At 40.4% G+C, this 27831-nt stretch overlaps 1 protein-coding gene across 1 annotated transcript in view; it reads right to left on the minus strand.

The window, feature by feature from the left end:
- Positions 1-446: 446 nt before the first annotated feature.
- Positions 447-27831, minus strand: part of DCN (decorin) — a 43492-nt gene continuing 16107 nt past the window's right edge. Inside the window, exons 3-8 of the mRNA XM_038756852.1 lie at positions 17743-17855; positions 12258-12471; positions 11014-11127; positions 8917-9010; positions 3901-4039; positions 447-1186 (exon numbers count right to left, since the gene is read on the minus strand). Of these exons, the coding sequence (XP_038612780.1) occupies positions 992-1186; positions 3901-4039; positions 8917-9010; positions 11014-11127; positions 12258-12471; positions 17743-17855 (869 nt within the window). The 3' untranslated portion in view covers positions 447-991. The remainder of the gene's footprint in view (positions 1187-3900; positions 4040-8916; positions 9011-11013; positions 11128-12257; positions 12472-17742; positions 17856-27831) is intronic.

Raw genomic sequence — 27831 nt, forward strand, 5'->3', positions numbered from 1 at the left:
AGCGACTTGTTTGACGAAGGTACCCGAACAGGAAAGTGGTGGAGCTGAAAGTAGAACTCGAGCCTCTGGTTTTTCTACTAGGCCAGACTGCAGTAATACGTTAATGGCAGCATTTTCAGTGTTCTTAGAATTGGTTGCATTTGTTGATATTTTCATAAACCAGTGAGAATGCTGAGACACTATTCGAAGCCAACACGGTCCAGCTTATTGGACATATGTTCATCCTCTCTAAATTTTGGGTAAAGAACCAACAAATGACGCTCGGGTTGTTCATCTTTTGATGCCTCAATTTCACATGTGAAATATAAATCACCGTGAGCCAGAGTTGTTAAGAAGATAAATAAATAAAAACACCTGGGACTTCAATCGATTTATTATTTTGGTCAACAAAGTGTTGTGACTTTGTCAATAGATTTTATTCTGAGAAAGTTTGTAAACAGACACTGTTTGAAAGTGACTACGTTATGAGTTTATTTTTATCAAAATAATGACAACAGCGAAACTTTTCTATTTTCTGTGCTAAATGGATACATTCAAGATTAGACTTTAAATATATGAACAGATTTTGTTTTTAACTTCCTTGGTCTGGATTCAAATTAAGTGTTGATTCTGCCCTTAGGACATTAGGAACTCCTATTTTTTTCATTTGATCACTCCTAAGTGTGTTGATTTTTAAAAAATATCATTATCATTACTGAATGTTTGACAAATAGTTATCCCTAATCTCATACACAATTGAATGTAGAAATCAGATTGTTAAATTGAAAATGTTTCATAAAGTATGCTGATAACACAGGCAAAATGAGGCAAAAATATATTTTTTTTTTACTCTAGGCATTCAATGTCATGCATAGTGAACTCTGTTGTATATCAGTGGATAACACCCACCTTAAAGTTAGGTTTTCTGAATTTTATTTTGTTTAGCAATGACATGAACAGGCATTGAACAACAGTTATTCCTAGCTGTTGAACAATTAAGCTTCCTCTAGATTTACTTGAAATTTCCAAGCTGGATGGCCGAGCGTTCGTAGACACACCGGAAAGTAGATGGCAGGATTTCCCAGTGTTGCACTGGATTGCTAAAGAGACTTACACCTGAGTAAGAAGCTTTTTTGGTGTTGTATCCTGGAGGGCAAAAGTCGTTCGATCCCACAACAGAAATATTGTTGTTATGAAGGTAGACCACCTGTGAGAATGAGAAATGTGATAAAAGAATCAGTTACATTTTTCCAGCCCATTGTATTAAATTTCTTCTTCCCATGCCCCATGAGTGACACCCACATTTGAATGTTCTGGTTATGTTAAAAAGGATTCTCTGTTTTGGTTCAACATCTACAATTCTAATGCTCAAGTCAGTCATTTTTGTAGGATGCGATGATATTCCATACCTAGGTGAAAAGACAAAAAGCCAAATCTTGGGGCAAGTTTGTCATTAGGGGAAAGAGTTGATGCTCGGCCTAGAAAGAACGATAAGGATTCAAACCCCATACATCCCGTAAAGTTAGAGAGTTGTGGCAAAATAGAGCCCTGGAAGGTGGCAAAAATGAAAATGCTTTTTTATCCCCTACCCTTATTGCACAGTTTAAATTCGACAGGCAACTGCATAACTGTCCTTGACCACCGACTTTTGTGCTTAATTTAAAATCTGATTTTAAGCAGTTGTCAAAAATAAGAATGGGGCTTATGGGAACCTTTTATTTTCTCTCTGTGTGTGTGTGTTTTCCATGTACTAAAATTGGTATGTGACTACAAGTTTCTTAACCTAGGAAACTGGTGTTTTCAGACATATATAGCCACAAATGCAGTGAAGATTTATAGGTAAGTTTCTGTGTGTTTCATTCTGAAGTTTCAAGGTGAAACTGGAAGAAAACCTAGGGGGATGAGATGCTTGATAGAAAAGAAGGCTGAAAAGTGTATTAATCAACCTGTCAGTGTTTATTGAGCACTTACTGCGTGCAGAATAATAACAATAATAATAATGATGGTATTTGTTAAATAACTTACTATATGCCAAGCACTGCTGTAAGTGCTGGGGAAGATGGAAGGTAATCAGGTTGTCCCATGTGGGGCTCACAGACTTAATCCTGATTTTACAGTTGACGTAACTGAGGCACAGAGAAGTTAAGTGACTTGCCCAAAGTCACACAGCTGATAAGTGACAGAGCCAGGATTACAGCCCACGAGCTCTGACTCCCAAACCCGGGCTCTTTAAAAGACACTGTACTAAGTGCTTGAGAAAATACACTACAACAAAGTTGGTAGACATGGTCCCTGCCCACAATGAGCTTAGAGGGGGAGAATTAAATAAAATGCCATTTTCCCCAATGCCTAATTGATCATAGAAGTATTATTAATGGCAACGGCTAAAAATCCACTTGTTTCGAACATGATCGTTTATTGTTTAAAACTGAAAAATAAACTCCAGTATTCATTTCTACAGTTTAGTCAATAACCTACTTTAAAGTTCTGTTATTCCCACTTCTACTACGTTTATAGCACTGCTGTTTGCATCAGTTCTCCTTGGAGAATAGAGTGACTAGAATTAGATAACTGCATTAGTTTTGCATTTTTAACTATTAAAACAATTTCTGTATCGATGTAAATGATTACCTCTTTTATAAGGTACAAGGAAACTAGTACTTTACTTGATATAGAAATGGATACTGTAATAAGATATGCATAAGATCATATTATACTTTAATAATACAACTTGATTCTTTCTCTAAATATTTGGACAGTTTATTTTATGCTTCAGTTAAACCCAAGGGTGGTTTTTCTTCTATCCCTATAAAGTCACTGTTGCTGCAGCTAACAACTAAACAAATCATGCTACATTTACCCTTTCACATGCTAATATTTACCACCGAATCCAATTATGTGTCTAAAGAATTGACTTAAAACACATTTCCCAGCTTTTCTTTGTCAGGCAAACTGTAAAAGATGATTGTGTTTCCGATCAACTTCAAGAGGCCTAGACTCAACTCAGAAGTACATTATTTTTGAAAATTATAAATAATTAAAATACTAGTGATTCCTTTTCATTTATAATAATAATAATGGCATTTATTAAGCGCTTACTATGAGCAAAGCACTGTCCTAAGCGCTGGGGGGGATACAAGGTGATTAGGTTGTCCCACGTGGGGCTCACAGACTTAATCCCCACTTTACAGATGAGGTAACTGAGGCATAGAGAAGTGAAGTGACTTGTCCAAGTCACACAGCTGACAATTGGCGGAGCCGGGATTTGAACCCATGACCTCTGACTCCAAAGCCCGGGCTCTTTCCACTGAGCCATGCTGTTCCTCTATGTTCATTAGTGACTGCGTTGAAGTCATGAGTTAGGTAGAACCACTCTGAGAATGTTTAATGGAGGGAAGTTCCTCCCATTATGCTTTTAGGTAGGTCACGTTAGAGCGTGACTCAGTTGAAAGAGCATGGGCTTGGCAGTCTGAGGTCATGGATTCAAATCCTGGCTCCGTCGCTTGTCAGCTGTGTGACTTTGGGCGAGTCACTTAACTTCTCTGTTCCTCAGTTACCTCATCTGTAAAATGGGGTTTAAGACAGCCCCATGTGGGACAACCTGATCACCAAGTGCTTAGTACAGTGCTCTGCACACAGTAAGTGCTCAATAAATACGATTGATTGATTGATTGATCACCTTGTATCCTCCCCAGTGCTTAGAACAGTGCTTTGCACAAAGTAAGCACTTAACAAATGCCATTATTATCCCCCTTCTAGACTGTGAACCCGTTGCTGGGTAGGGACTGTCTCTATATGTTGCCAACTTGCAGTTCCCAAGCTCTTAGTACAGTGCTCCGCACACAGTAAGCGCTCAATAAATACGATTGAATGAATGAAAAAATGAATATTGATTTCTACTAAAAGCATTAATACATTTACCTGAATATATTTGTGTTCAGCCAGGCCCCCAGGCACACGGAGGAGCTTGTTATTGTCCAGGTGAAGTTCTCTCAAATGGGGAGTGTTAGCCAGAGATCCATTATCAACCAAAGAAATCTTGTTGAAACTCAGGCCCAATCTGTAAGAAGGAAGGGTGTTAATTCTTATTACAATGGCTGTCAGGTATTCTAAGATTTTTCTATGTGAACTTATTTGCTCTTAATAAAAGGAACTAGAATTTTCATTTTGTCTATTAATTGATCGATAACTGAGGAGTACTTGAAGCAGCGTGGCCCAGTGGAAAGAGCCCGGGTTTGGGAGTCAGAGGTCATGGGTTCAAATGCCGACTCTGCCACTTGTCAGCTGTGTAACTTTGGGCAAGTCACTTCTCTGTGCCTCGGTTACCTCATCTGTAAAATGGGGATTAAGACTGTGAGCCCCACGTGGGACAACCTGATCACCTTGTAACCTCCCTGGCGCTTAGAACAGTGCTTTGCACATAGTAAGCGCTTAATAAATGCCATCATTATTATTATTATTACTTTTTTAAGAGAGTTAAAGGGGGTAATTGTGAAGTGGTCATGAGAAACAAAAAGGGCTGTTTGTGATTACTAGGAGCTGTAGGATTTGAAGTCCAGGGTTTTGGATGGCAGTCTCTCATATCCAGTCTGATGGACGATCTGGATCTTCGGGATCTGCCCAGGGGAATTGATGATAATACTAATGGCTTGTGCGATGCCCCCTGCTCTTTCACGGCCTGCCAGTCTGATTCCCGCTGGGGCAAGTGGGAAAGCCAGTGTAGTTCATTGCAAAGTGCATGAATCCAAATCTCACGCTATAATAATAATAATAATTATGGCATTTATTAAGTGCTTACTATGTGCAAAGCACTGTTCTAGTCACTGGAGAGGTTACAAGATGATCATGTTGCCCCACGGGGGGCTCACAGTCTTCACCCCCATTTTACAGATGACATCACTGTGGCCCAGAGAATAATAATAATGATGGTATTTGTTAAGCACTTACTATGTGCAAAGCACTCTTCTAAGCGCTGGAAGTGAAGTGACTGGCCCAAAGTCACACAGCTGACAATTGGCGGAGCCGGGATTGGAACCCGTGACCTCTGACTCCTAAACCCGGGCTCTTTCCACTGAGCCATGCTGCGCTCTACAAACCAAATCCACCACTTGCCTGCTGTGTGACATTGGCCAACCCGCTCAGACTTTTCTGGACCTCAGTTTCCTCAACTGTAAAATGGAGGTTAAATTCTATTCCTACTTAGACTGTGAGATAGGGATGGTGTCCAACCTGCTCAGGATGGTGCTGGGCACAAAGTAAATAAATAAAAACAAAAAGACTAAAACATCCCAATTGTCATTCATTGTCACCCTCTATGATATGATAACCAGTCAATCGGTGGTATTTATTGAGTGTGTGCTGTGTTCTGTTTACTGTGCTAAGCACTTGGGAGAGTATAATACAAGAACAAACATGGTAAAGTGTCACAGTGAAATTCCACATCCTCAGCAGGTAACCCAAAAGAGCCACTGTGTGGAAAAGTTGATTTTGCAAGGAAAAAGGTCCGAATTCATTCGTTCTTTCAATCATATTTATTGAGCGCTTACTGTGTGCAGAGCACTTTACTAAGCGCTTGGGAAGTTCAAATTGGCAACATATAGAGACAGTCCCTACCCAACAACGGGCTCACAGTCTAGAAGAAATGGGACAAATGAAATGGGACACTGGGTCTCAAGGTTTCATAATGGAATAGCCAAAGGGAGTGTAACATATGGTACAACTCTAAGCATCAAACCCCCATTTGACTTCATTCTTTCATAAATATTTTTTGTACACAGTCAGCTCATTTGTAAAATTTAGACTGAGGCAAATTGGAAAAATATATTGGAAAATCAGGAGCACCCTTTTTAAAAAAGGTTGGGAACTTGAGTTCCTTGAAATTATATAGATCTTTTCAAATCTCTAAAAGGTCTTTTTCTTCAAAACATGTTTCTTAGATTTTAATGAGCCCGTTGTTGGGTAGGAACCGTCTCTATGTGTTGCCGACTTGTACTTCCCAAGCGCTTAGTACAGAGCACTGCACACAGTAAGAGCTCAATAAATAATAATAATAATAATAATAATAATGGCATTTATTAAGCACTTACTATGCGCAAAGCACTGTTCTAAGCACTGATGAATATGATTGAATGAATGAATAATACAACAGAGGTGGTAAATTCACTCCCTGCCCACAAGGAACTTACCTACTAGAGAGGGAGATACATATCCGTAATATATTAATATCTGCTTGGGGATTGTAGGGCTGATGATGATGAGGATGACTCTTGTCATAAATGATGGCAAGGTTCCTTTAGTTTCTATTTCTTCACTTTTAAGTGATCCCTTTCCTATAGCGCCTATGGATGCATTTTGGGAAGATGGCACTACCTCCGCTTATACCATATTTGTTTGCTTCCCGTGATTTTGACGTTATCTGAAAGATGCTGATTGCCAGGGACAATCTTTTTTTCCCCTCCAATTAGCCCAGCTAATTGGAAGCAGGCCCATTGCACAGTTGCTTAGAAAACATGGAGTTGCCTCTCCTCCTCATCTTTCTCCTTGAATTCTGCCCAAATTCCACGGGGGAGCTGGCGTGATAAATGCTGCTGCAAAAGCAAATCAATAGAGGTGGCTGCGCTTACAGACCGTGGTAGCCCAGGGTTAATTACCAGGGGAAGGGAAAGGAAAGAAAAAAGAGAGGAAAGTGTACAATTTCTAACAGTCCTTTACAGGTTTTATATACAGGGAGGAACTGGAGCCAGATTGGTGAATTCCGATCTGTGTACATGTGAAAGTTATTTCAAAATTTTGTGTTTTCATTGGAGCTTTCTAGATTCAACCCCAGATTCTAATCAGTTTTATGCCCAATGCTTGAAAAGTGAAAATATGTCCGTAAGGAACAAACATCTTGGTTTATGAAGCTCTTTGGCTACAAACCAAGAGAAGAGATACAGAAACTAAAATTCCCAATATGTAAGAGATGTATTCGGACCTTGTTTTAGTTTGTTTATTTGTTTATTGCTTTTTTTCTTTTTTTTGGTGGAGGGGCGGTTAATGGTATTTGTTAAATTCTTACTATGTGCCAAACACTGCACTATGCTCTGGGGTAGATATAAGATAATCAGATGGAACAAAGTCCATGTCCCACATGGGACACACAGTCTTAACCTCCATTTGTTAGGATCTTAGCTATTGGAATAAGAAAATCTAATCCTCTAGATTGTAAACTCGCTGTGGGCAGGGAACATGTCTAATAACTTTGTTGCACTCTTCTAAGTGCTTAATACAAACACAGTAAATGCTCATTAAATGCCATTGATGATGATAATGATACTTAGAGAGGGAGCAATATCAGGTTAGCTGCTCTAGACTTTACTGCCAGTTATTTGTTCTTTCACAAGCAATTATACCAAGGAAATGAAATTAGTGTTTAAGTACAAAATCTCTACAATATCTACATTTAAGATTTGTATTGGAGATGAAACAGTTATCTTATAAAAGCCAGCAAAAGATTAATATAGCCATACCCTAATGTAATACTTAATTACTTAACATATAGGTGTATATATACACAAATATGTACATTTACAGATAAATGTATGATTAGCTGCCCTTCGTTTTCAAAGATGGTGCTACCATAATAATGATCCCAGAGATCATTTTACTTGTTCACTATGCCAGAACTGAAAGACAGAGGATCTGCCTATATTTTTCTACAGCTAGAGGGACCTGTTCAATAAGAAAACTTTGCAAGATGACCTAAAATGTCATTGTTTGGAACAAAAATGATACGTTTCTGACTTATTTGGTGATCTTTTTACGTGGTGCACTGAATTTAAAAAGCACAAGATAGATGGTTTCTTAAAACCCAGAGGCCCCATATAAGATGTTATTGTCACAGGACATGCTGATTCCTATTACTTCCAACCCTCGTCATATGGTAATTATCCATACATTGGAAGCAGATGTGGCCTCATACATCAAACCAGAGCCCTAAGATTATCTCCAGAGGATAATGCATACTTCATTTATCAACCGAGAAATTTTGAAGCGGAAAATGAGAATTCAGTCCATTTGGTCTAATTCATGACTTAGCCTCTGGGAAGGAATGATTCAGAACAATAGCAGATCAGAAATGAGGTGCTGGGTGAAGGAAATTTCAAAGTGTCTGTCAATCTGCCTTTCTACCTGGTTCAAAACAGGAGTGCTGAGTTTGGAAAAACAAACAGCTAACATTGCCGTTCTGTGATTTCTTGTAGGGAAGTGTCAAGAGAAGTCTTCACACCCCTGCCCCCTCGCCCTGCCCCGGGTTCTGGATCAAAATCATGCATAGACTGTAAAAGCAGCGAAGACCATGGCAAAACCCAACCCGTTGCCCTTTCTGCTATTCTCCCTTCAAACTCAGCCCCTCAGGAACTTTCCAAATCCATTTTGTATTCATTTGAGTAGTAAGTACACTATTACGCTTGAATATTACGGCTGAATACATTTGGACAAGATTAAATTTGATTCCTTCAGGCATACTCAAATCCAGTGTGTGCAAACTTCATGTTCAAGTCAGAATCTCTCTTAACTGAAAACTACCCGAAGATTGAGGGAGTGGTAATGATCTAAGCCTATAAAGATACTCAACTCGTTGTGGGCGGGGAACTCTGACACATTGTGCACTCCCAAATGGCTCTGTTCACAGTAAATACTCAGTAAATGGCATTGTTTGATACTTTACCCTCCACCTCACCTTTGCTTACTATTTCTTAGAAGTTAGACTTTTTTTAAAAGTTACCAAATATTTTGAGGTGAACTGTCTATATCCTGAGCAAGTTTGATAACTGTGGTATTTAAGTGCTTACTACATGCCAGACAGTGTCCTGAGCACGGGGTGGATACAAGGGAATTGGAAATTCATTCAATTAATTCAAGATTCTGTTTCAGTGGAAAAGTCATATTAGCAATTACTTAGCCAAGTTGTTCAGTCCTTTCAGAGACGCTGAGTCCAGTTTAGTGATTTTGTTGCCATCAAGATGGAGTTCAGTGAGAGAACTAGGAAGACCTAAAATATGAAAGTAAAAGATTTAAAAGTGGCTATGTATTTAAATTACAGAATATAAATACTGAGCCCATAAGATAGTCTGGTATTAAATTTTCCAAACAATTGACAGCTGTAGGGGATTTACTTGGAAAATGCTGTAATCAATTCTGTCCCTGGTTTTTCTCAGCCCTTTGTCTTATTATTTGTGTGTGCCTTTCAATTCAACCTTTCTTCCTCAACTGATTGGAGAGCAAAATTATGTTCCAAAGACTCTGCCTTGGAACTCCTGGGAGTGAAAAACGTAAATCAAAGAGAAAAATGATGTGACCAAAGGCACCAGGCAGAGCAGGATTTAGGCTAGATGACTGGAGCAACTGATTGGGGGGAAAGTTAAAGGAATTAGGGTGCCTTAAATCCCCATCTTCCTTGAATCATTTTCCAAATCTCAAAGGGATTAACACTGGTCCTCCTTCACTGCTGAGTTCAGTCCGTTGTAACTGTTTCTGTGATTCATCAGCCAACTGGCTCTTTCCCCTTCTGAGGCCTAACCTGGCCATTACTATGGTTTGGGGGGCCCAAGGAATGATGATGGACTCTGGGTTGGAGTTTAGCTTTGTGCTTTTTCTAGAACATTCAAAATACAACATCTCAAATAATGGTACAGGGTGGTAGTTCTGCTTAACGAGGCTCCACAGTCACAGCAGAAGAGGGGAGAGGGAAGACAAAGGAGTGATTGCATGATAAAAAGGTAAAAAGGTATATTTGTAGGGCGGGGTGGGGGGCAAAAAGTACTACCAAGCATTCCTTCATCCTTCTCTCATAGGTGCACTTTGGCTCCATCCTTGACTCTTTAGAGAAACCTACTCATCGGTTGGGTGAGACCAGTCAAAGTTGATGGTGTTCTCTCAAAGAAGAGATGTAAGGAGAATGGTAAGGAAAGTATCAGCATCCTGACCCACATTGAACACTAAAAAGGGCCAAGGAGGAGAGCGTGTGTTTGACCAAGAGGATGTGGTCAAAAGATTAAGGGTGCAAAATGGCGGGGTTGTGAGATGGCCAGAAAGGAGCCTGGAGCTTGTTTGGAATTGCCATATTTTAAGGTAGCAATCTCGACCAGGTCCTAAATCCACCGTGTGGGTAGAACACAGAGTGATGACTGGGTTAGAACTGGAGAGGGCCAAGAAGCTGGAGACCCTGACTGATCCAACCCATAGGCATGAGAGTGAGCCGAAAGAAAATTGGCAAAAAGCAAAGTCAAAATCTACAAATGTGCCTAGGCTAATGCTAGAAGATTTCAACCAGAAAACAGGTTTTCTGAATGTTTCGTGGCTAGTGAGGGCTTTAATTCACTGGAGACTGGATGGAGGGGAAGAAAAGCAACAGAAGACAGTGATGTCGAGCCTTAAAGTCCATAGGAAAGACAGAAGGTGGGTAGAATGATGGAGTTTTTGCTCTGACCAAACAGCAAGAAAATCCAAGTCTTCCCAGACATTTGGACTACCATGGAATAATCCATTTGGGTAGAAATTTCGTATTTAACCAGAATTATATATTGGGGTTTGCTGTGAACCACAAACTAAGATGAAAAAAATGAGCAGGAAATATTGAATGAGACTGATGGTGTTGCAAAAAGTACAGTGCTCTGCATACAGTAAGTGCACAATAAATACGATTGAATGAATGAAAAGTAGGTCAGGTCATGACCTATTTTCCTTGTTCAAGTTCCTGTCTACTTCTCAGATTGGAATATAATATCTTATCTTTCCTTGTGAATCGTAGGACTAGGTGTTTCAGAAACAGCCATTTTTCCTAACCAGAAAACCACAGTTCCACTTCTCATCCTGCTTTTTTAGCCAAAGTATATGTGTCAAACAATATGTAATTGATAACTACCTCAACATGCCGAACCAGAACACCTGTAAATGGCTATATCTGTTAAAGGCCATATCTGTCACATTTCTCAAGAACCACTACCCCTTTCAGAAGCCAATATCTTCATTCAATATCCGTTGTAAATGTCTCACCTTGAGGAACGGTAGTAATATTGGTATCTGCAATACGAATATAGGAGAGCTTCCTCATTCCTTGAAAGGCTCCATTTTCTATACCAACACTCTTTAGGGGGTTAGTTCCGAGTTCTGGAAAGAAAGCATGTGCCTGGATGTGAGTAAACACCTTTTTAGATAGATGCTATGATGCATTTATTTTCATGACTCCAATAAATCTGGGTAGAATTTCTATCACTGGGTCCCTGACTCAATATAAATGGTATCACTTAAACAACTTTTAATAAGAAGCTTCTAATATTTAACACAATTTCCACAATAGTTCCACAAGTTCCACAATTTAACACAATAGTGGCATGGTACGAGAGGCAGGAGATCATAGGAGGGAGATCAATTTGGGCAAGGTTTCTACATGAGAGCTTTGGGAAATAGAGTTGCTGTGTTGCCATCTGGGAAGTGAGTGGTAATTCTAGACTATGTGTGGTACGGATATGCATAGAAGAGAGTGACCGCGTGTAATAATAGTAATAATGGCATTTATTAAGCGCTTACAATATGCAAAGCACTGTTCTAAGTGCTGACCACTGTGTAGTGACCCATGAATCTATACTGTCCAACAGCTGCTTGAAGATGGACTCCGAGTCAGCCCTGGCACACAGTGAAGGATGGACACCTCTGCTTCCGTAACTTCACCGACCAGCAGTGGTGTGAACGTGGCAGCAGGGATATAATAATGATAATCATAATATTAAGCGCTTACTAGGTGTCAAGCACTGTTCTAAGCACTGGGGTATATACAAGATAATCAGGTCACTGCTTTGGGTGGGGCCCGAGGGGATTGCCTCGCTCTTCCTCCTTCCACAGCTACACAAATAGCAGCACAAAACTAGACCTTTTCCAAAATTTACCCAAGTAATTTTGGGCCTCAAAAATGACCGCCAAACTTACATTGCTCCCATCCACGTTTTCCAGCTTCCCTTTCCCAACCATCTCCCTCTCCTACTGCTCCCCAAACAACAATCTAAATGAATGCAAACATCTATCTCCAGCAAATCAATTCCAACGTTTTTGCAAAACCAAAGCAAAATGAACAAAAAAACCCCAAAACAAGGTAAGATATATTCCACCTCTTAGGCCCTTAGTCAATTTCTTATATGGTTCTGATTCCTTTTGGCTGTGGGCCTTAAAGGAAAGTTTTCTTTCAGAGTTGCTGAATTATGTTTGAAATATCTTGAAAGGAATGGTAATAGTGCATCCTGTACCTATGACAATCATATGGTTCAATCCATTAAACACCGATTTTTTCACTTTGGTGATCTCATTCTCATGAGCACGCAGTTCCTGGAGGGATTTAGGCATGTTTTCTGGAAGTTCCTTCAGCTGATTCTTGGACAGGTAAAGTCTCTCCAATTTCCCCAGTGGAGCGAAGGCAGCTGGGCTAATTTTGCTAATTTTGTTGTTAACTAGGATCAAAGCCTGTGAATAGTAAAAAAGGAGATCATTACCTCTAATATTCACACACTGTGTCCTAGCAGTTGCATTAATTGGTCAGCAGTGGCCAGAGAGCATTGATCCTGTTTTCGATACTCAAAGAACTAAAAGAAATAAATGCACACTCCAGGTTATGTCCTCAAGCAGCCAAGCATTCTTGGGTTTTAAAAGGAAGAAGCACAGGTGAGATTATTTTTAATAACTGAAAATCCCAGAAGATTCAAAGCCAAAATGAGAATTTCGAACATCAAAATCGTCACCCTAGAATCATGCCGTACCTACCTAGCCCTAGTCCAGTCTCCTAAAAGGCAACTACAACTGTGATTTCGTCCGAGTTGAGGAAAGTTTACCAAGGGCTTAAATAATGATGGCATTTGTTAAGCGCTTACTATGTGCAAAGCACTGTTCTAAGCACTGGGGGGATACAAGGCGATCAGGTTGTCCCACGTGGGGCACACAGTCGTCATCCCCATTTTACAGATAAGGTAAGGCTCTGAGAAGTTAAGTGACTTGCCCAAGGTCACACAGCAGACGTGGCGGAGCCAGGATTTGAACCCATGACCTCTGACTCCAAAGCCCGGGCTCTGTCCACTGAGCCATGAGTACAATTTGAAACTAACAAGTATCGCAGTACAAAATACAACAAAAGAAATAGTACTTTCCAAGCGCTTAGTACAGTGCTCTGCACACAGTAAGCGCTTAATAAATACGATTGAATGCATGAATGAATGAAGGGGCTATTTTACCAATATGGAGTTTTGTCTGTGTCCATCTGAAGGACTCAAGGATGGCGTTTATCACACCAGATAGGACTTTGTAACCCTAGGACTAGTGTGAACCAGTTAGGGTTCTGGTGGTGACTGTATTCCTGTCAATTTTGCTGAGAATATAGTGGTCATTACTCCGCTTCCTTTATGGTTCCTCTCCCTAAGAGAAGCAGGAAAGAAATCAATCAATCAATCATATTTATTGAGCACTTACTGTGTGCAGAACACTGTACTAAGCACTTGGGAAGTACAAGTTGGCAACATATAGAGACAGTCCCTACCCAACAGTGGGCTCACAGTCTAAAAGGGGGAGACAGAGAACAAAACCAAACATACTAACAAAATGAAATAAATAGAATAGATATGTACAAGTAAAATAAATAAATAGAGTAATAAATATGTAAAAACATGTATACAGGTGCTGTGGGGAAGGGAAGGAGGTAAATTGAGGGGGATGGAGAGAAAGATGGAAAGAAATGTATATTAAGGGTGATTTCAGGCACTCCCCCTGCTCTTGAAGCAAATATTAGGATGGGGTTATATTATTATGCATCCTCGAGTTGTAAAGGGAAAATTCAGGTATTAATTGCAATAACAGCAACCACAAAAACAGTAACAATAGTGGAACGCTAAACAGGAACCATCTCATTAGAACTCAGGTTCCTCTGACTCCCAGCCTGTGTTCTATCCACTAGGCCATCCTGCTTCCCCAGTTGATTCAGGAGTGCTTCCAGTGTACTCATCTACTTCCAGCTGGTTCTGGGCCCATCAAGGGCACTAGAAACTGAAGAGAACTTCAGTTTGACTGAAAATGTTTTAAGTATTAAACTCATGTTCTCCTGAAAGATTGAAATATTGAAAATATTGTATAAAAATGGGTTGTGCTCTGGGCAGGCCCAGAATTATGTGGCTCCAAGAATAGGATCTTGCCAATTAAGTGCAATTACTGCTAATAGAAGGAATATGTTAAGCATTAGATTTCCCCCATGATGATTGGGGTTAAAACTAGATATTTGTATAATCTCTCAAATGTTCAAATTCCCTTGCCTAGTTTAACCATTTCCCAATTTGAGAAATTTCTCTCCTAGAAAATAGTACAGGTTTTTCTACTTTGTGGATAGTAAGGGATTTGCACCTCAGTGAATATGAAGTCTAGGTGCAAAAGAGAGAGAGCGTAAAACAATATAGTCTTAGAATATCCTTGGGCATTCTACCCTGGATAAAATGTTTTTCCTTTTTAAAATAATTTCCAACTGGAAAACATGGATATGTGTTGAATGGCTGCGTAGAGGGATATGTTTTCCTGCTGGATTGAAACACTGGGACATTTATCAACCCTACCCACTTATTCCTAGATTGTGAGCCGTCTTGAGAGCCAGGAGCCCTGTCTAACTTTGTGTGCATTTTCCCTGTGGTTAGTGCAGCTCTTTACACACAGTAAAGCCATCTGACAAATATCCCATGACACAGACATGTTGAGTTACTTAGAAAATGTGGATATATTGGGAACAGCTGAATCATGGGGTGTGTTTTCTCTTAGGCTTACACATTATAAATTGGGATCCATTCCAAATCTTCTGGCAAAAAAATACGAAATTCTTATGTCAACTACAGTTACAGTGGGTGTCACTAAACTATCATTTAATCTTTGTTAAAGGAATTCAAAGCACAATGTCCCAATGTTAACTGGTTTCTAATGAGTTTTTGAAGAAGAAAAGAACACGGTGATAACAAAGTTGTTTAGCAACTTCAAAACTTTCATCTGCAGAGTGGCTTCAATGATGCAGGCTTAGCCATTCCCCAGCACCTTTCCAAGACCGTGTTTCCTCTGAGCTCCAGTGGGACACTGGCAGAACACCTAGAGGGTAGCAAGCTATGGGTTCAAATCCCGCTCCGCCAATTGTCAGCTGTGTGACTCTGGGCAAGTCACTTCACTTCTCCGTGCCTCAGTTACCTCATCTGTCAAATGAGGATTAAGACTGTGAGCCCCCTTTGGGACAACCTGATCACCTTGTAACCTCTCCAGTGCTTAGAACAGTGTTTCACACATAATAAGCACTTCATAAATGCCATCATTATTATTATTATTATTATCCTGCCTCCACCCATGCTGTTGGCCTTGGAATTACTCATGGTCAGCCCGGTGCAGCAATAAACTATAAGTGATGTTTCAGAATCTTCAGGGACATGGGTACCTCAATAAAGTGGCACAGCAGGAGTAGAATTGGGAGAACAGGAGGGGAGCTGTGGACCAGCTCCCGACAGCTGCCATTGCATTACTATTGCTTTCCTCTGACTCAGTGGTAGTGATAATATACGATAATAATCATATATTCTTATTATGGTATTTGTTAAGCACTCTCTATGTGCCAGGCACTGTAATAAACGCTGGGGTGGTCGCAGGTAAAGCGAGTTGGACACCGTCCCTTTCCCACTTGGGGCCCGCAGTCTCAATCCTCCAGTTTTCTCAGTCTCCATTTCACAGATGAGGTAACTGAAGCACAGAGAAGTAAAGAGACTTGCCCAAGGTCACACAGCAGACAGGTGGCAGAGCCGGGATTAGAACCCATGACCTTGTGGCTCCCAGGCCAGAGCTCTATCCATTAATTATGCCATGCTGCTTCCCAATATCCCAGAAGCCTGACAGTAGAAAAGCAAGGAATCTGGAGAGCCACTTCACCAGCCCAGACACTTCCCACCATCCTGTTCACCTGCCTCTTCTGTTGTTTCTGCTATACAAATAGATTCCCTTGACCTTATTCCAAATTAAGCACAAAAATGTGATCTAAACAGCTTACGTAAATCACAGCTCTCCACTTGAACAATGTAAGACATAGCCAGTTTCTATTGTCTTTCTCTTGAAAGTCTACATGCTTAATTCCAGCGTTCTTCTGCTAAGAATTTGAGATTTGATGGTTAGAGCATTGACATATTTTTTTGGTAAGTGGTTCATCTTTTAAATGGGCAGATTTGATTGTTTCATAAAACCTGAAGTGACCAGTTTACTTCTTAATATAGACACATAGCAAATACCATTTTTTAATGGTGGTGGTGAAGTGCTTACTAAGTGAGCGCTTAAGTGGAAAGCAGCGTGCCTCAAAGAGCCCGGGCTTTGGAATCAGAGGTCATGGGTTCAAATCCCAGCTCCGCCACTTGTCAGCTGTGTGACTTTGGGCAAGTCACTTAACTTCTCTGGGCCTCAGTTACCTCATCTGTAAAATGGGGATTAAGACTGTGAGCCCCCCGTGGGACAACCTGATCACCTTGTAACCTCCCCAGTGCTTAGAACAGTGCATTGCACATATTAAGCGCTTAATAAATGCCATCATTATTATTATTATTCTTACTATGTGCCAGGCACTGCGATAGATGCAGAATAGTCACATTGGACCCAATCCATGTCCTCCTTGGGGCTCACACTTTTAATCCCCATTTTACAGATTAAGTCATTGAGGCATAGCAAAATTAAGCAATTTGCCCAAGGTCACGTGGCAGAAAAGTGGCAGAACTAGGATTAGAACTCAGATCCTTTGACTCCTAAGCCCATTCTCTTTCCACTAGACCACAGGACCTCTTCCAATGCATGCTAACAGATCTGAAGAAGTGTATGCGTAGGCAAAAACTTATTTGCTTATTCTTATTCACTGCTATTAGTGAAACCATTCTTTACAATCATTTAATGTGTATGCTTTGTGCAGTAAAACCTCAAGTTGAAGAGGAGGGAAAGGTTGTGTCTGAAGAATCTCAATTGGAGAAATGTTTACTGCAGATTTAGTTCTGTCAAATGTGTTGGTGTGTTGAGTTCACTCTTTTATGTGCAGTCTAGTTAGCTCCCTGCTGTGTATACTGGAGTGCTCATTCTCTGGATGCCTTTATTTGCCAGGGAAAATAGTATATTCAGTTTTTTTTCTCTCGCTCTCTCCGTTTCTTATGCTTCTATCTCCTGTCCTTGCAGCTGAAATGAGGCTTTGTTAACCACAGTAAAGATCAAACACTTCTTGCTCAAAGCCTAACTTCCCGTGACAGCAATCAAGAGGGCAAAGGGAGGGAACAGAAAATAGTACTGGTTTGTTTTATCTGAAATTCCTGATCAGTGTAAACCCAACGGAAAGAGATTTTATATTCTTTGAGGTGATTTACAGATGATTTTCATTCCCCCTAATTGTCAAGATATAAATTCTTCCCAATTGCCTTCTTTTTTGCTGACTAGATTTTTTTTATATAGGAAAAGCCACATGAACTGGCTAAGCAAGGAATAGAAAGCAAACATAAGAGGGAAATGAAGTGCATGATGAAGAGGTGAGATACAGAGGAATAGGAGATTTTCTTAAAGGAGAAGAAAGACTTTGCTTGAAGAATTCTTTTTGGGAAAACATGCTCGATTTTTGATGGCATAATCTTCCTGTTCACTTACTTTGAGTTGCCTCCTAGAACCAAATCATATTCTCCTTCCCCTATATCTTAAATTTGAATAAAGGAATTCACTTACATGAAGGTCTTTCAGGTTCTTAAAGTCCCCATCTCTTATTTCGGTGATTTTGTTGTTCTGTAAATCCAACAGAGTTGTGTCAGGAGGAAGATCCTTTGGCACTTTGTCCAGACCTGTGTTGGGAAAAAGGGATAAATAATTAGTTCAGAAAGTGAGACAGCACTCAAAGACTGTACTTTTTTTAAACCTTTTAATATTACGATGATTCATTTTTTTCAATGATCTCCTGGTTTACTTCAAAGACATTTTCCAAGACACTTTAAAGCAAATCTTCCCACCATGTTGTTTACTTTTCTTTTTTTTTTCTTCATTTCATGAAAAGAAGAATCACATTCATGTCCACTGCCACCACCGGAGCCATATGATGTGTGTTGGAAAATTTTATATTTGCTTTTCCCTTCCTGGTTAGTCTGATGTAGGTTTGGGAATATTGATAATAATTTATTTTAGAGGCTGTCATATTTGTAGTCCCACTCTTTAACTTGCATTTAGTAATTAGTGGCAAACCCTTTTTCATTGCTTTTCCAAAAGCACCCAAGGAGCGAATGTATCACTTTTACAATATTTGAGGAAGGGTTTGATTTGTACGGCTTTATTCTTTTTTTTTCCCTGAAACTTTCTTCAAACAATAAAGTGAAACACCAGCTGTGTCTGGCATGCCATCTAAAAGGTGATCCGTGAAACCATCTTGGATGATTAAAGTCCCTGTAGACTGTAAACTCCTCATGGGCAGGGATTCTGCCTGTCAACTCCATTGAATTGAACTCTCCCAAGTGCTTAGTACAGTGCTCTGCACACACTCAGTGCTCAATAAGTAGCACTGATTGATGGACCCTGCTGCTTTTGCGTCCCGTTCCAGCCTGCCACTCTACCACCAGTCTGCTCCAATTCCCGGGACTGGCACGATATATCATGCAATTCTGCCATTCTCCCTGTCTCCATCTGGTATTGCATGGGACAGCCACCGTCTTTGAACAAGTAATCAGATGAGATCAGAGGTTAGAAGGGGCGATAGTAGTAGAGCAGGGGATGCATGGTGAATTGTGATCGGAAAGAAGCCACTTCTGAATTCAGGCCTCGCCACAGACCCCAGCTGATCAATAGGAAATGGGAAGAACAGTGGAGTGGGATGGGAACTTTCCAAAGTGGGAAGGGATGGGGTCATTAGGCTCAGTGAGATTGAGTGGAATTAGAACTGGGGTGCTCCTCCTTTGGAGCAGTGACTTGAATCTGGAAATGGCAGTAACCGTGGCCATAATTCCTCCTGAAATCCTCCTGCTCTCAGAACACCCAGTAAAATGGCACAATTTCCATTTTGGTTGCTGATGCCTCTTCAGTTCGCCAGAATTGTTAAAGGTTAGATGAAGGTTACCGTGCTGCGACTCCACCTTAAAAAAAGGAAATGAACCATTTTTCTTGTCTTGTTTCTCAAACGTGCGATATTCTCCAGGTTCTCTGGAGAACAGAAGTCTCAGTTTCACTCTGTGCCAGAAGAACCCCGGACGGTTTAAATTAAAGGCTCTCTCTGGGAAAATCGTCTGAATAGCTGATATGTAGTTAAAATGAAGTAATGGAAATTAAATGATTTAGTATTAGATCATTGCAGTTGTTCTGAAATTTATTTCCAAGCTTTTGATTTTCATTTAATGGAAACCTTCAATGATACGATCACCGCGATAACAGATTTGAAGTTCACATTTTTCTAGCCAACTGCGAATACAGTGTGTGGATAAAGACACGATTGTAGACAGTCTAGAAGGGAGTTAGATGAGAGAAGTCGGACAGGAATAATAGTAATTATGGTATTTGTTAAATGCTTACTATGTGCACTTTTCTAAGAACTGGGGTAGATACCAGGTAATCAGGTTATCCCACGGGGGGTTCATGGTTTTAATCCCCATTTTCCAGATGCCTTAACTGAGGCACAGAGAAGTTAAGTGGCTTGCCCAAAGTCACACAGCTGACAAGTGGTGGAGCTGGGATTTAAACCCATGTCCTTTGACCCCCAAGCCTGTGCTGTTTCCACTAAGCCACAATAACGAAGATAGGATGATAGTTGGATGGTTGGTTTCGTGGGATCAAGGGAAAGTTTTTATTTTAGGATGGAAAGAAGTGGGTATGTAGGAAGGCATAAAGTCAGGAGTCATCAGTAAGTGAGCCATTGAAGACGGTGGTCATGGACAGGAGAAGGATGGATGCAATCGATTTTATTAGCTGTGAAGGGATGGAGTCAGAGATGTGGGTTTTAAATGGTCCTTTTCACATTATTTTCATTATGGCTATTAGATGTACTTTTTTCAACCTGATTTATTTTTACTTGCAGGACTGTTTTCATATTGTATCATTGCCAAGCAGCAACAGTTCAATCCCAGGAGTTTAGCAAAAGGGTGGATGAAAGCACAGTTCTTTTGAGTGGTTGACAACATTGATTACTCTCACATCCCAGTCCTTTTATATAGCAGGAACTGCTTGGGGTGAATTATATGTAATTTAACTTCTAAAGACCTGGCAGGAATCTTAATGTTACTTGTACTTTTTCTTTAACCAGGGTTCGGTGCTTTGAAGATGTAGTCTGAATTTCTTCTTTTATTGCTACAATCATTAACCCTACCATTGGTTATTTCTTTGGTGATGCAGTGAATGGATTTTGGAATCATAACTCATCTTAATTTCTTCAAGGATAAATTGCACTTTTAGACTGTGAGCCCACTGTTGGGTAGGGACTGTCTCTATATGTTGCCAATTTGTACTTCCCAAGCGCTTAGTACAGTGCTCTGCACATAGTGCTCAATAAATACAATTGATTGATTGATTGATTGCACAGTTAATTCTAGTGGAAACTCTCATGAACAGCAAACGACATCTTCGATGTCTTTGACATCCCAAGATGACTCAATGTTCAGTTAATCGATGGTACTTATTCAGTGATTATGCTATGTGTAATAATAATAATAATAATAATGATGGTATTTGTTAAGCGCTTACTATATGCAAAGCACTGTTCTAAGCACTGGGGAGGTTACAAGGTGATAAGGTGGTCCCACGTGGGGCTCACAATCTTAATCCCCATTTTACAGATGAGGGAGCTGAGGCACAGAGAAGTGAAGTGACTTGCCCACAGTCACGCAGGAGACAGTTGGTGGATCCGGGATTTGAACCCATGACCTCTGACTCCGAAGCCCAGAGCACTGTACTAAGTGCTTGTGGGTGTACAGACCAAAAGAATTGGTAGACCTGTTCCATAATCACAGTGAGCTTACAGTCTAGAGGAGGACATAGATATATCAATAAATAAATTATGGATATGTACATAAGTGCTGTGGGGTTGAGAGAGGGGTGAATAGAGGAAGATCAAATGCAAGGGTGATGCAGAAGGGAGAGGGAGGAGAAGAAATGTGGGCTTAGTTGGGGAAGGCCTCTTGAGGAGGTGTGCTTGTAAAAAAATTTGGAATAAAAGGTGGGGAAAGTGACTGCCTGTCAAAAATGAAGAGGGAGGGAGTTCCAGGCCAGAGACAGGATTGGGTAACAGGCCAGCAGCGAGATAGACAAAATCAAGGAACAGTAAGTAGCTTGGAATTAGAGGAGCCAAGTATGTGGTCTGGGTTGTAGTAGGATTGGGTTCTTAAATCCTCACGTAATCATCAAAAATAGGCACTGCAGCTAATGAACTGGGTAGTTCAGTCAAGGATAATCCCTTTCTCACTGATGTACACGTGTAAAGATTTCCCCTTGCTGTGTTGCCCCCACACCGCCACTTCTAGACTGTGAGCCCGTTGTTGGGTAGGGATCGTCTCTATTTGTTGCCGACTTGTACTTCCCAAGAGCTTAGTACAGTGCTCTGCACACAGTAAGCGCTCGATAAATATGATTGAATGAATGCTCTGCACACAGCAAGTGTTCAATAAATACGATTGAATGAACGAATGAGTGTTGTTGTATTGGCGGCTTTCCAATGCTTAACAAAGCTTTTGATTCTGCGTAATAGTAGTAGTATTGATGTATTTATTAAGCATTTTGGGTGGAGCATTGTGCTATGTACTGGAGAAATGTGTACAGGGGAAAATTAGACACAGTTCCTGGCTTTTGTGGGGCTCACAATCTGTCATTCTCCCCCATATTCTTCTAGACTGTGAACCCACTGTTGGTAGGGACCGTCTCTATATGTTGCCGACTTGTACTTCCCAAGTGCTTAGTACAATGCTCTGCACACAGTAAGCACTCAAATATGATTGAATGATTGAATGAATATTTCAGAAGCCCCTACTCCTTTCCTGATCGCCATAAACCACAATGTTCTGGAAACAAGTCTTTAACAATTATACCAGATTATCTACAGTTAGGCTTTGACTCTTTAAAAGTTCTTTATCTTCTAGTGGTTTCCCGTCTTTAGCTCACTAGTCAGCATAGATGTTGCTCTTCTGAGACCGTGGGAGTGAAATGTGGAAAGCCATAAAGAATATTGAGTCATTTGATTTTGAAGATTTTCACTCTTGGCTGAGGCATTCTGCCAGATTAACAACTATTAATTGCCATGTTACTGCCGTATTCTATCAGTTGCCCAAAGAATATGCAGTACTCGTTGGTTTTGTTTTTCAGTTTGTCTATCGTCTATTTGTGTATCGAGGGGCAAGGTGCTGCTTTCGTAGTAAAATTTAGTGTTGACTTTGATCTCTGGATTACAAAAAAACAATCTTGACTGTGAATGGGATTTCCCATATGCAGAGTGATAGATTGGCTTCAAATGTCTTCATTTAAATTATCATCACACTCTGACACTAGTTGAGTTTCAGTTCATGATCCCCATTGTGGGACAGTGACTGGCACCAGATTATTTTATATCTACCCCAGAGTTTAGTACAGTGCTTGGTAAAGAGTAGGCTCTTAATGAATACTACAATTATTATACAGTAGAGTTGTTTGTGAAAAGCATAAATTTCCCAAAGGTTCCTCACAGTTGCACTTCCCATTTGTTCTAAATGTTTGATTTTTTCATTTTTTTTTAAGTAAGGGAATAAAGGTATAATGTTGTTTCACATTTTAAAAAAAGCTTGTTCTGCTAAGAATGTTAATCTCGGGAATGCAAAGGGTAGAGGAAGATCTGTTCATCATGGATGTGCATTTCTGTGCCACACTTCCAGAAAATGTATGCAAAGATTTTGACTTTATGCACATTTGCTACAGTTCTCTGATTTTGACTTTACGCACATTTTTTTGCAGTTCTATGTTGTTTCAAAAACTGAAGATTTGTAGGTTCTGTGTCATTACAGATTAAAATACTTCCAGTATGTCCAGAATGGTCTTTGTGATTCAGTGCAGGTGTTTTCAGAAGTTGTTGTCTTAGATGATATTTAGCACTGTGGAATTATTTAGCACTTTCTCCCAAAATGGGAAATGATATGATATAGGTGAATGCAGATTGAGCTCCATATCTGAGAATATGCTCACTCTATCTGACTAACCTTCTTCTCTCTTCCCCACGAGTGAAGGTTTCCACCTCTAAACCAATCTGGCTGAAGTAACTGTAGTATTTACTTTACCTGGTCCCACTTTCACTCTTTCACCTTCACTTCCTTGTATTTTCTCCAAATGAACACCATCACATCCACCCTCATCTCCATCTCTCTCTACCAGTTTCCTGCTCTCCCAGCGTGAATCCTTATCAAGGGTTAGAGAAGCAGCATGGCCTAGTAGGTGGGCTTGGGAGTGAGAGGACCTGGGTTCAAATTTGAGCCCCATTTGGGACAGGGACTGTGTTCATTATGGTTATTTTAAGCACTTAGTATAGTGCTTGGCACACAGTAAGTACTTAACAAATGCCATTAAGAAAGAAGAAGAAAGAAGAAAGTCAGAAGACCTGGATTCTAATTCCAGCTTCACCACTTTGTTGTCTGAATTTGGGCAAGCCACTAAACTTCTCTAGGCCCCAGTTATCTCACCTATAAAATGAGGATTAAGACGGTGAGCCTTATGTGGAACAGGGACTGTGTCCAACCCAATTATCTTGTATCTACTCTAGCGCTTAGTACTGTGCCTGGCACAGAGTAAGCAGCGTGGCTCAGTGGAAAGAGCACGGGCTTTGGAGTCAGAGGTCATGGGTTCAAATTCTGGCTCCACCACTTGTCAGCTGTATGACTTTGGGCAAGTCACTTAACTTCTCTGCGCCTCAGTGACCTCATCTGTAAAATAAGGATTAAGACTGTGAGCCCCACGTGGGACAACTTGATCACCTTGTAACCTCCCCAGCGCTTAAAACAGTGCTTTCCCCTTCTAGACTGTGAGCCCGCTGTTGGGTATGTTGCCAACTTGTACTTCCCAAGCGCTTAGTACAGTGCTCTGCACACAGTAAGCGCTCAATAAATATGATTGAATGAATGAATGAATGAATTGCTTAACATATACCATAAAAAAGATGGTGAGAATGGAGAAGCGGTGGATGGGACATTTAAAAAAAAACAGATTAATTCATTAAGGTGGGGACAATCCCTATCTGGAAGTTATGCCATCTCATTCGGAACACTACTATGAGTTAGGGTAACCTAATTCGAATATCTTGGAAGATGAATTTTTTCCTTCAAAATCCAAAATAAGTAGACTAGATTAGAGATTTTCAATAGTCCCTAGATTTTCCACATTATTTACTCTGCCCCAGCTCCCCAGCAATTATGTACATAGCCCTAATTTCTTTATATTAATGTCTGACTCCCTCTCTAGGCTGTAAACTCATTGTGAGCAGGAATGTGTCTTCTTATATTGTTACATTGTACTCACTCTCCCAAGAGCTTAACACAGTGCCCTGCACAAATTAAGCACTCAATAAATATGATTGATTGATGGATAATGACCATAACTTGGCAATTTTTGAATTGAGATCTTCGACCCTGTTGTGGGATTGGGACAAGAAGACAAGAATCCCAGTCATGGCCAAAACCCTCTGGGAGCCAGTAGCCATGCTGACCTGGGGTTAGAAGACTCTTCATGCTGCCCCAGTCAGTGATAATGCTAATAATAGAGATATTTGCTAAGCTTAATGGGAAGAACATGGGTTTCGGAGTCACAGGACCTGGGTTCTAATCCCAGCTCTGCTACTTGCCTGGGGTAAGATAAGTGCTTGGATCAGTACGGTAGCAGTTTGGATGGAGTGGAAAGGGTGGATTTTAGCAATAGATAGAACCGACAGGATCTGGTGACAGATTGAATATGTGGGTCGAATGAGAGAGATGAGTCGATGACAACGCCAAGGTTATGGACTTGTGAGAGAGGGAGGATTGTGGTATTGTCTACAGTAATGGAAAAGACAAGGGGAGGACAGGTGTGGGTGGGAAGATAGGGAGTTCTGTTTTGGGCATATTAAGTTTGGGGTGTTGATGGGATATCCAGGAAGAGATTTCCTGAAAGTAGGAGGAAATGTGAGACTGTAGGGAAGGAGAGAGGTCAGGCCTGGAGATGTAGATTTGAGAATCCCTCTCAAAGAGATGGTAGTCAAAGCCATGGGAGCTAATAGGTTCTCCGAGGGAGTAGGTGTAGATGGAGAATAGAAGGGAACTCAGAACAGAGGGTGGGAAGCGGGGAGGAGCCTGCAAGAGACTGAGAAGAAAAGGTCAGAGAGTATCGGGGAAGAACCAAGAGAGGACAGCATTAGTAAAGCCAAGGTTGGATAACATTTTGAGGAGAAGAGGGTGGTCTACAGTGGTGAAGGCAGCCTAGAAGTCTAGGAGGATCAGGATGGAATAGAGGCCATCAGTTTTGTAGAGAAGAAGGTCATTGATTACTTTAGAGAGAGCTGTTTCCATAGAGTGAAATGGGTGGAAACCAGATTGGAGGAGATCATGGAGATAATTGGAGGAGGGGAAGTAGAAGCAGCAGATGTAAACAACACTCTGAAGAAGTTTGGAGAGGAATGGTGGGAAGATGGGGTGATACCTGCAGGGAGCAGTAGGGTCAAGGAAGGTTTTTTTTTTTTTTTTAGGATAAGGGATGCATAAGTGTGTTTGAAAGCAGTGACAAATTAGCCGTTGGAAAGTGAAAGGTTGAAGATGGCTGTTAAGGAAGGAAGGAGAAGGGTCGGAATGTATTTTAATTAGGTATGAAGGGATGAGGTCAGAAGCATAGGTGACTTCTAGACTGTGAGCCTACTGTTGTCAACTTGTACTTCCCAAGCACTTAGGACAGTGCTCTGCACACAGTGAGCGCTCAATAAATACGATTGAATAAATGAATGAATGAATGAATAGGTGGAGGGGATAGATTTAGAGAGGAGATGAGAAATCTCTTTAGATACTGCAGGGAGAGTCAAAAAGGGCAGAGGACGCAGGGTGGATTGGAGAGGAGCAAGGGAGATAGAAAGTTAGTATGTAGTAAATAGTACTAGTAAGTGAATACATAGTACATAGTGATAGTACATACAGTGATAGTACATATAAAGCTATATGATGCACATATAGCTTTAATTCTATTTGTTCTGACGATTTTGACGCCTGTCTAAATGTTTGGTTTTGTTGTCTGTCTTCCCCTTCTAGACTGTAAGCCCGTTGTTGGGTAGGGACTGTCTCTAGATGTTGCCGACTCGTACTTCCCAAGCGCTTAGTACAGTGCTCTGCACACAGTAAGTGCTCAATAAATATGATTGAATGAATGAGTGGTAGTCAGCTAGTACCTAAGTGCTTAATAAATGCCCTATCCTTATTATTATCATGATTATTGTTACTATTACTGCAGTAATAATAGTCAGCAGCATGATCCATAGAAAGCATGGGGCTGGGAGTCAGAGGACCTGGGTTCAAATCCCTGTTCAACTCATCAGCTGTGTGACCTTGGGCAAGTCACTTTACTTCCCTGGGCCTCAGTTTCCTCATCTGTAAAATGGGGATTCCTTGCCTGTCCTTCCTTCCTACTTAGACTTTGAACCCCATGTGGGAACCTGATTATCTTGTATCTACCACAGTGCTTGGCACATAAGTGCTTAATGGCGTAATATAATTTTATTATTATAGTAGTAGTTGTTGTAATAGCAGTGATTGAGTGCACCATCATCATCAATCGTATTTATTGAGCGCTTACTATGTGCAGAGCACTGTACTAAGTGCTTGGGAAGTACAAATTGGCAACATATAGAGACAGTCCCTAGCCAATAGTGGGCTCACAGTCTAAAAGGGGGAGACAGAGAACAAAACCAAACATACTAACAAAATAAAATAGAATAGATATGTACAAGTAAAATAAATAAATAAATAAATAAATGCAACACTCTAGACTCTAAGCTCATTGTGGGCAAGGAATATGTCCGATTATTGTTGTATTTTCCCAAGTGCTTAGTACAGTGCTCTGCACACAGTGAAGTACTCAATAAACACGATCGACTAACCACACGAAGTAAAGAATAACAACGTGAAATGTTCCCTGCCCACAAAGAGCTTATGCTTTAATGGGGGAAAAAAAATATTTATAAATCAAGTGGTTTAAAGAAATACATTGGACAGAAATATACATACATGTGTTAAGAAAGGTGGAAATCAATTCATGGGGGTGGCTAGGCTACTTGTGAAACCAGGGGGAGGAAATGGAAATTAGCTTTCTCTATTCTGCTTTTTGTGCAGAGGTTTCCACGGAGCCTCTTGTACATAGTGGGGAATGTGGTATATCATTCGTCTTGGGCTCAGTGAAGTGAAAGTAGTTTGATAAAGAAAGAGATTTAATAAAGAAAGAGATTTATCAGATACTGATTAAAAAATGCTGGTTTAGTTCTCTCCCATTCTGATGTGCTTTAAAAAATATTTTAAAAATAAAGATGACTTTGGCATCAAAAAGCAAAAAAAAAAAAGCGTTAAAAATTAACTGCCAGAAAAGAATTTAACATGAACAGTTTTGCTTTCGCTGTTGTTTGTTAAAGTTGGAGAGCTCTAGAATACATAAACCACTTCATACTTGCAAGAGGGAGTTGTAATACCTCTTCGAATTCTTAAATCTCCTCAAGAAAGGGTGATGGAAGATTAGTTTTGTAAACTTGAATGTTAGTATCCAGTGTAAGGTTTAGCACTGAAGTAGTTGTGGCTCAGTGGAAAGAGCCCGGGCTTTGGAGTCAGAGGTCAGGGG

This window comes from Tachyglossus aculeatus, chromosome 14, assembly GCF_015852505.1.
Source record: "Tachyglossus aculeatus isolate mTacAcu1 chromosome 14, mTacAcu1.pri, whole genome shotgun sequence".
Classification (NCBI taxonomy): Eukaryota; Metazoa; Chordata; class Mammalia; order Monotremata; family Tachyglossidae; genus Tachyglossus; species Tachyglossus aculeatus.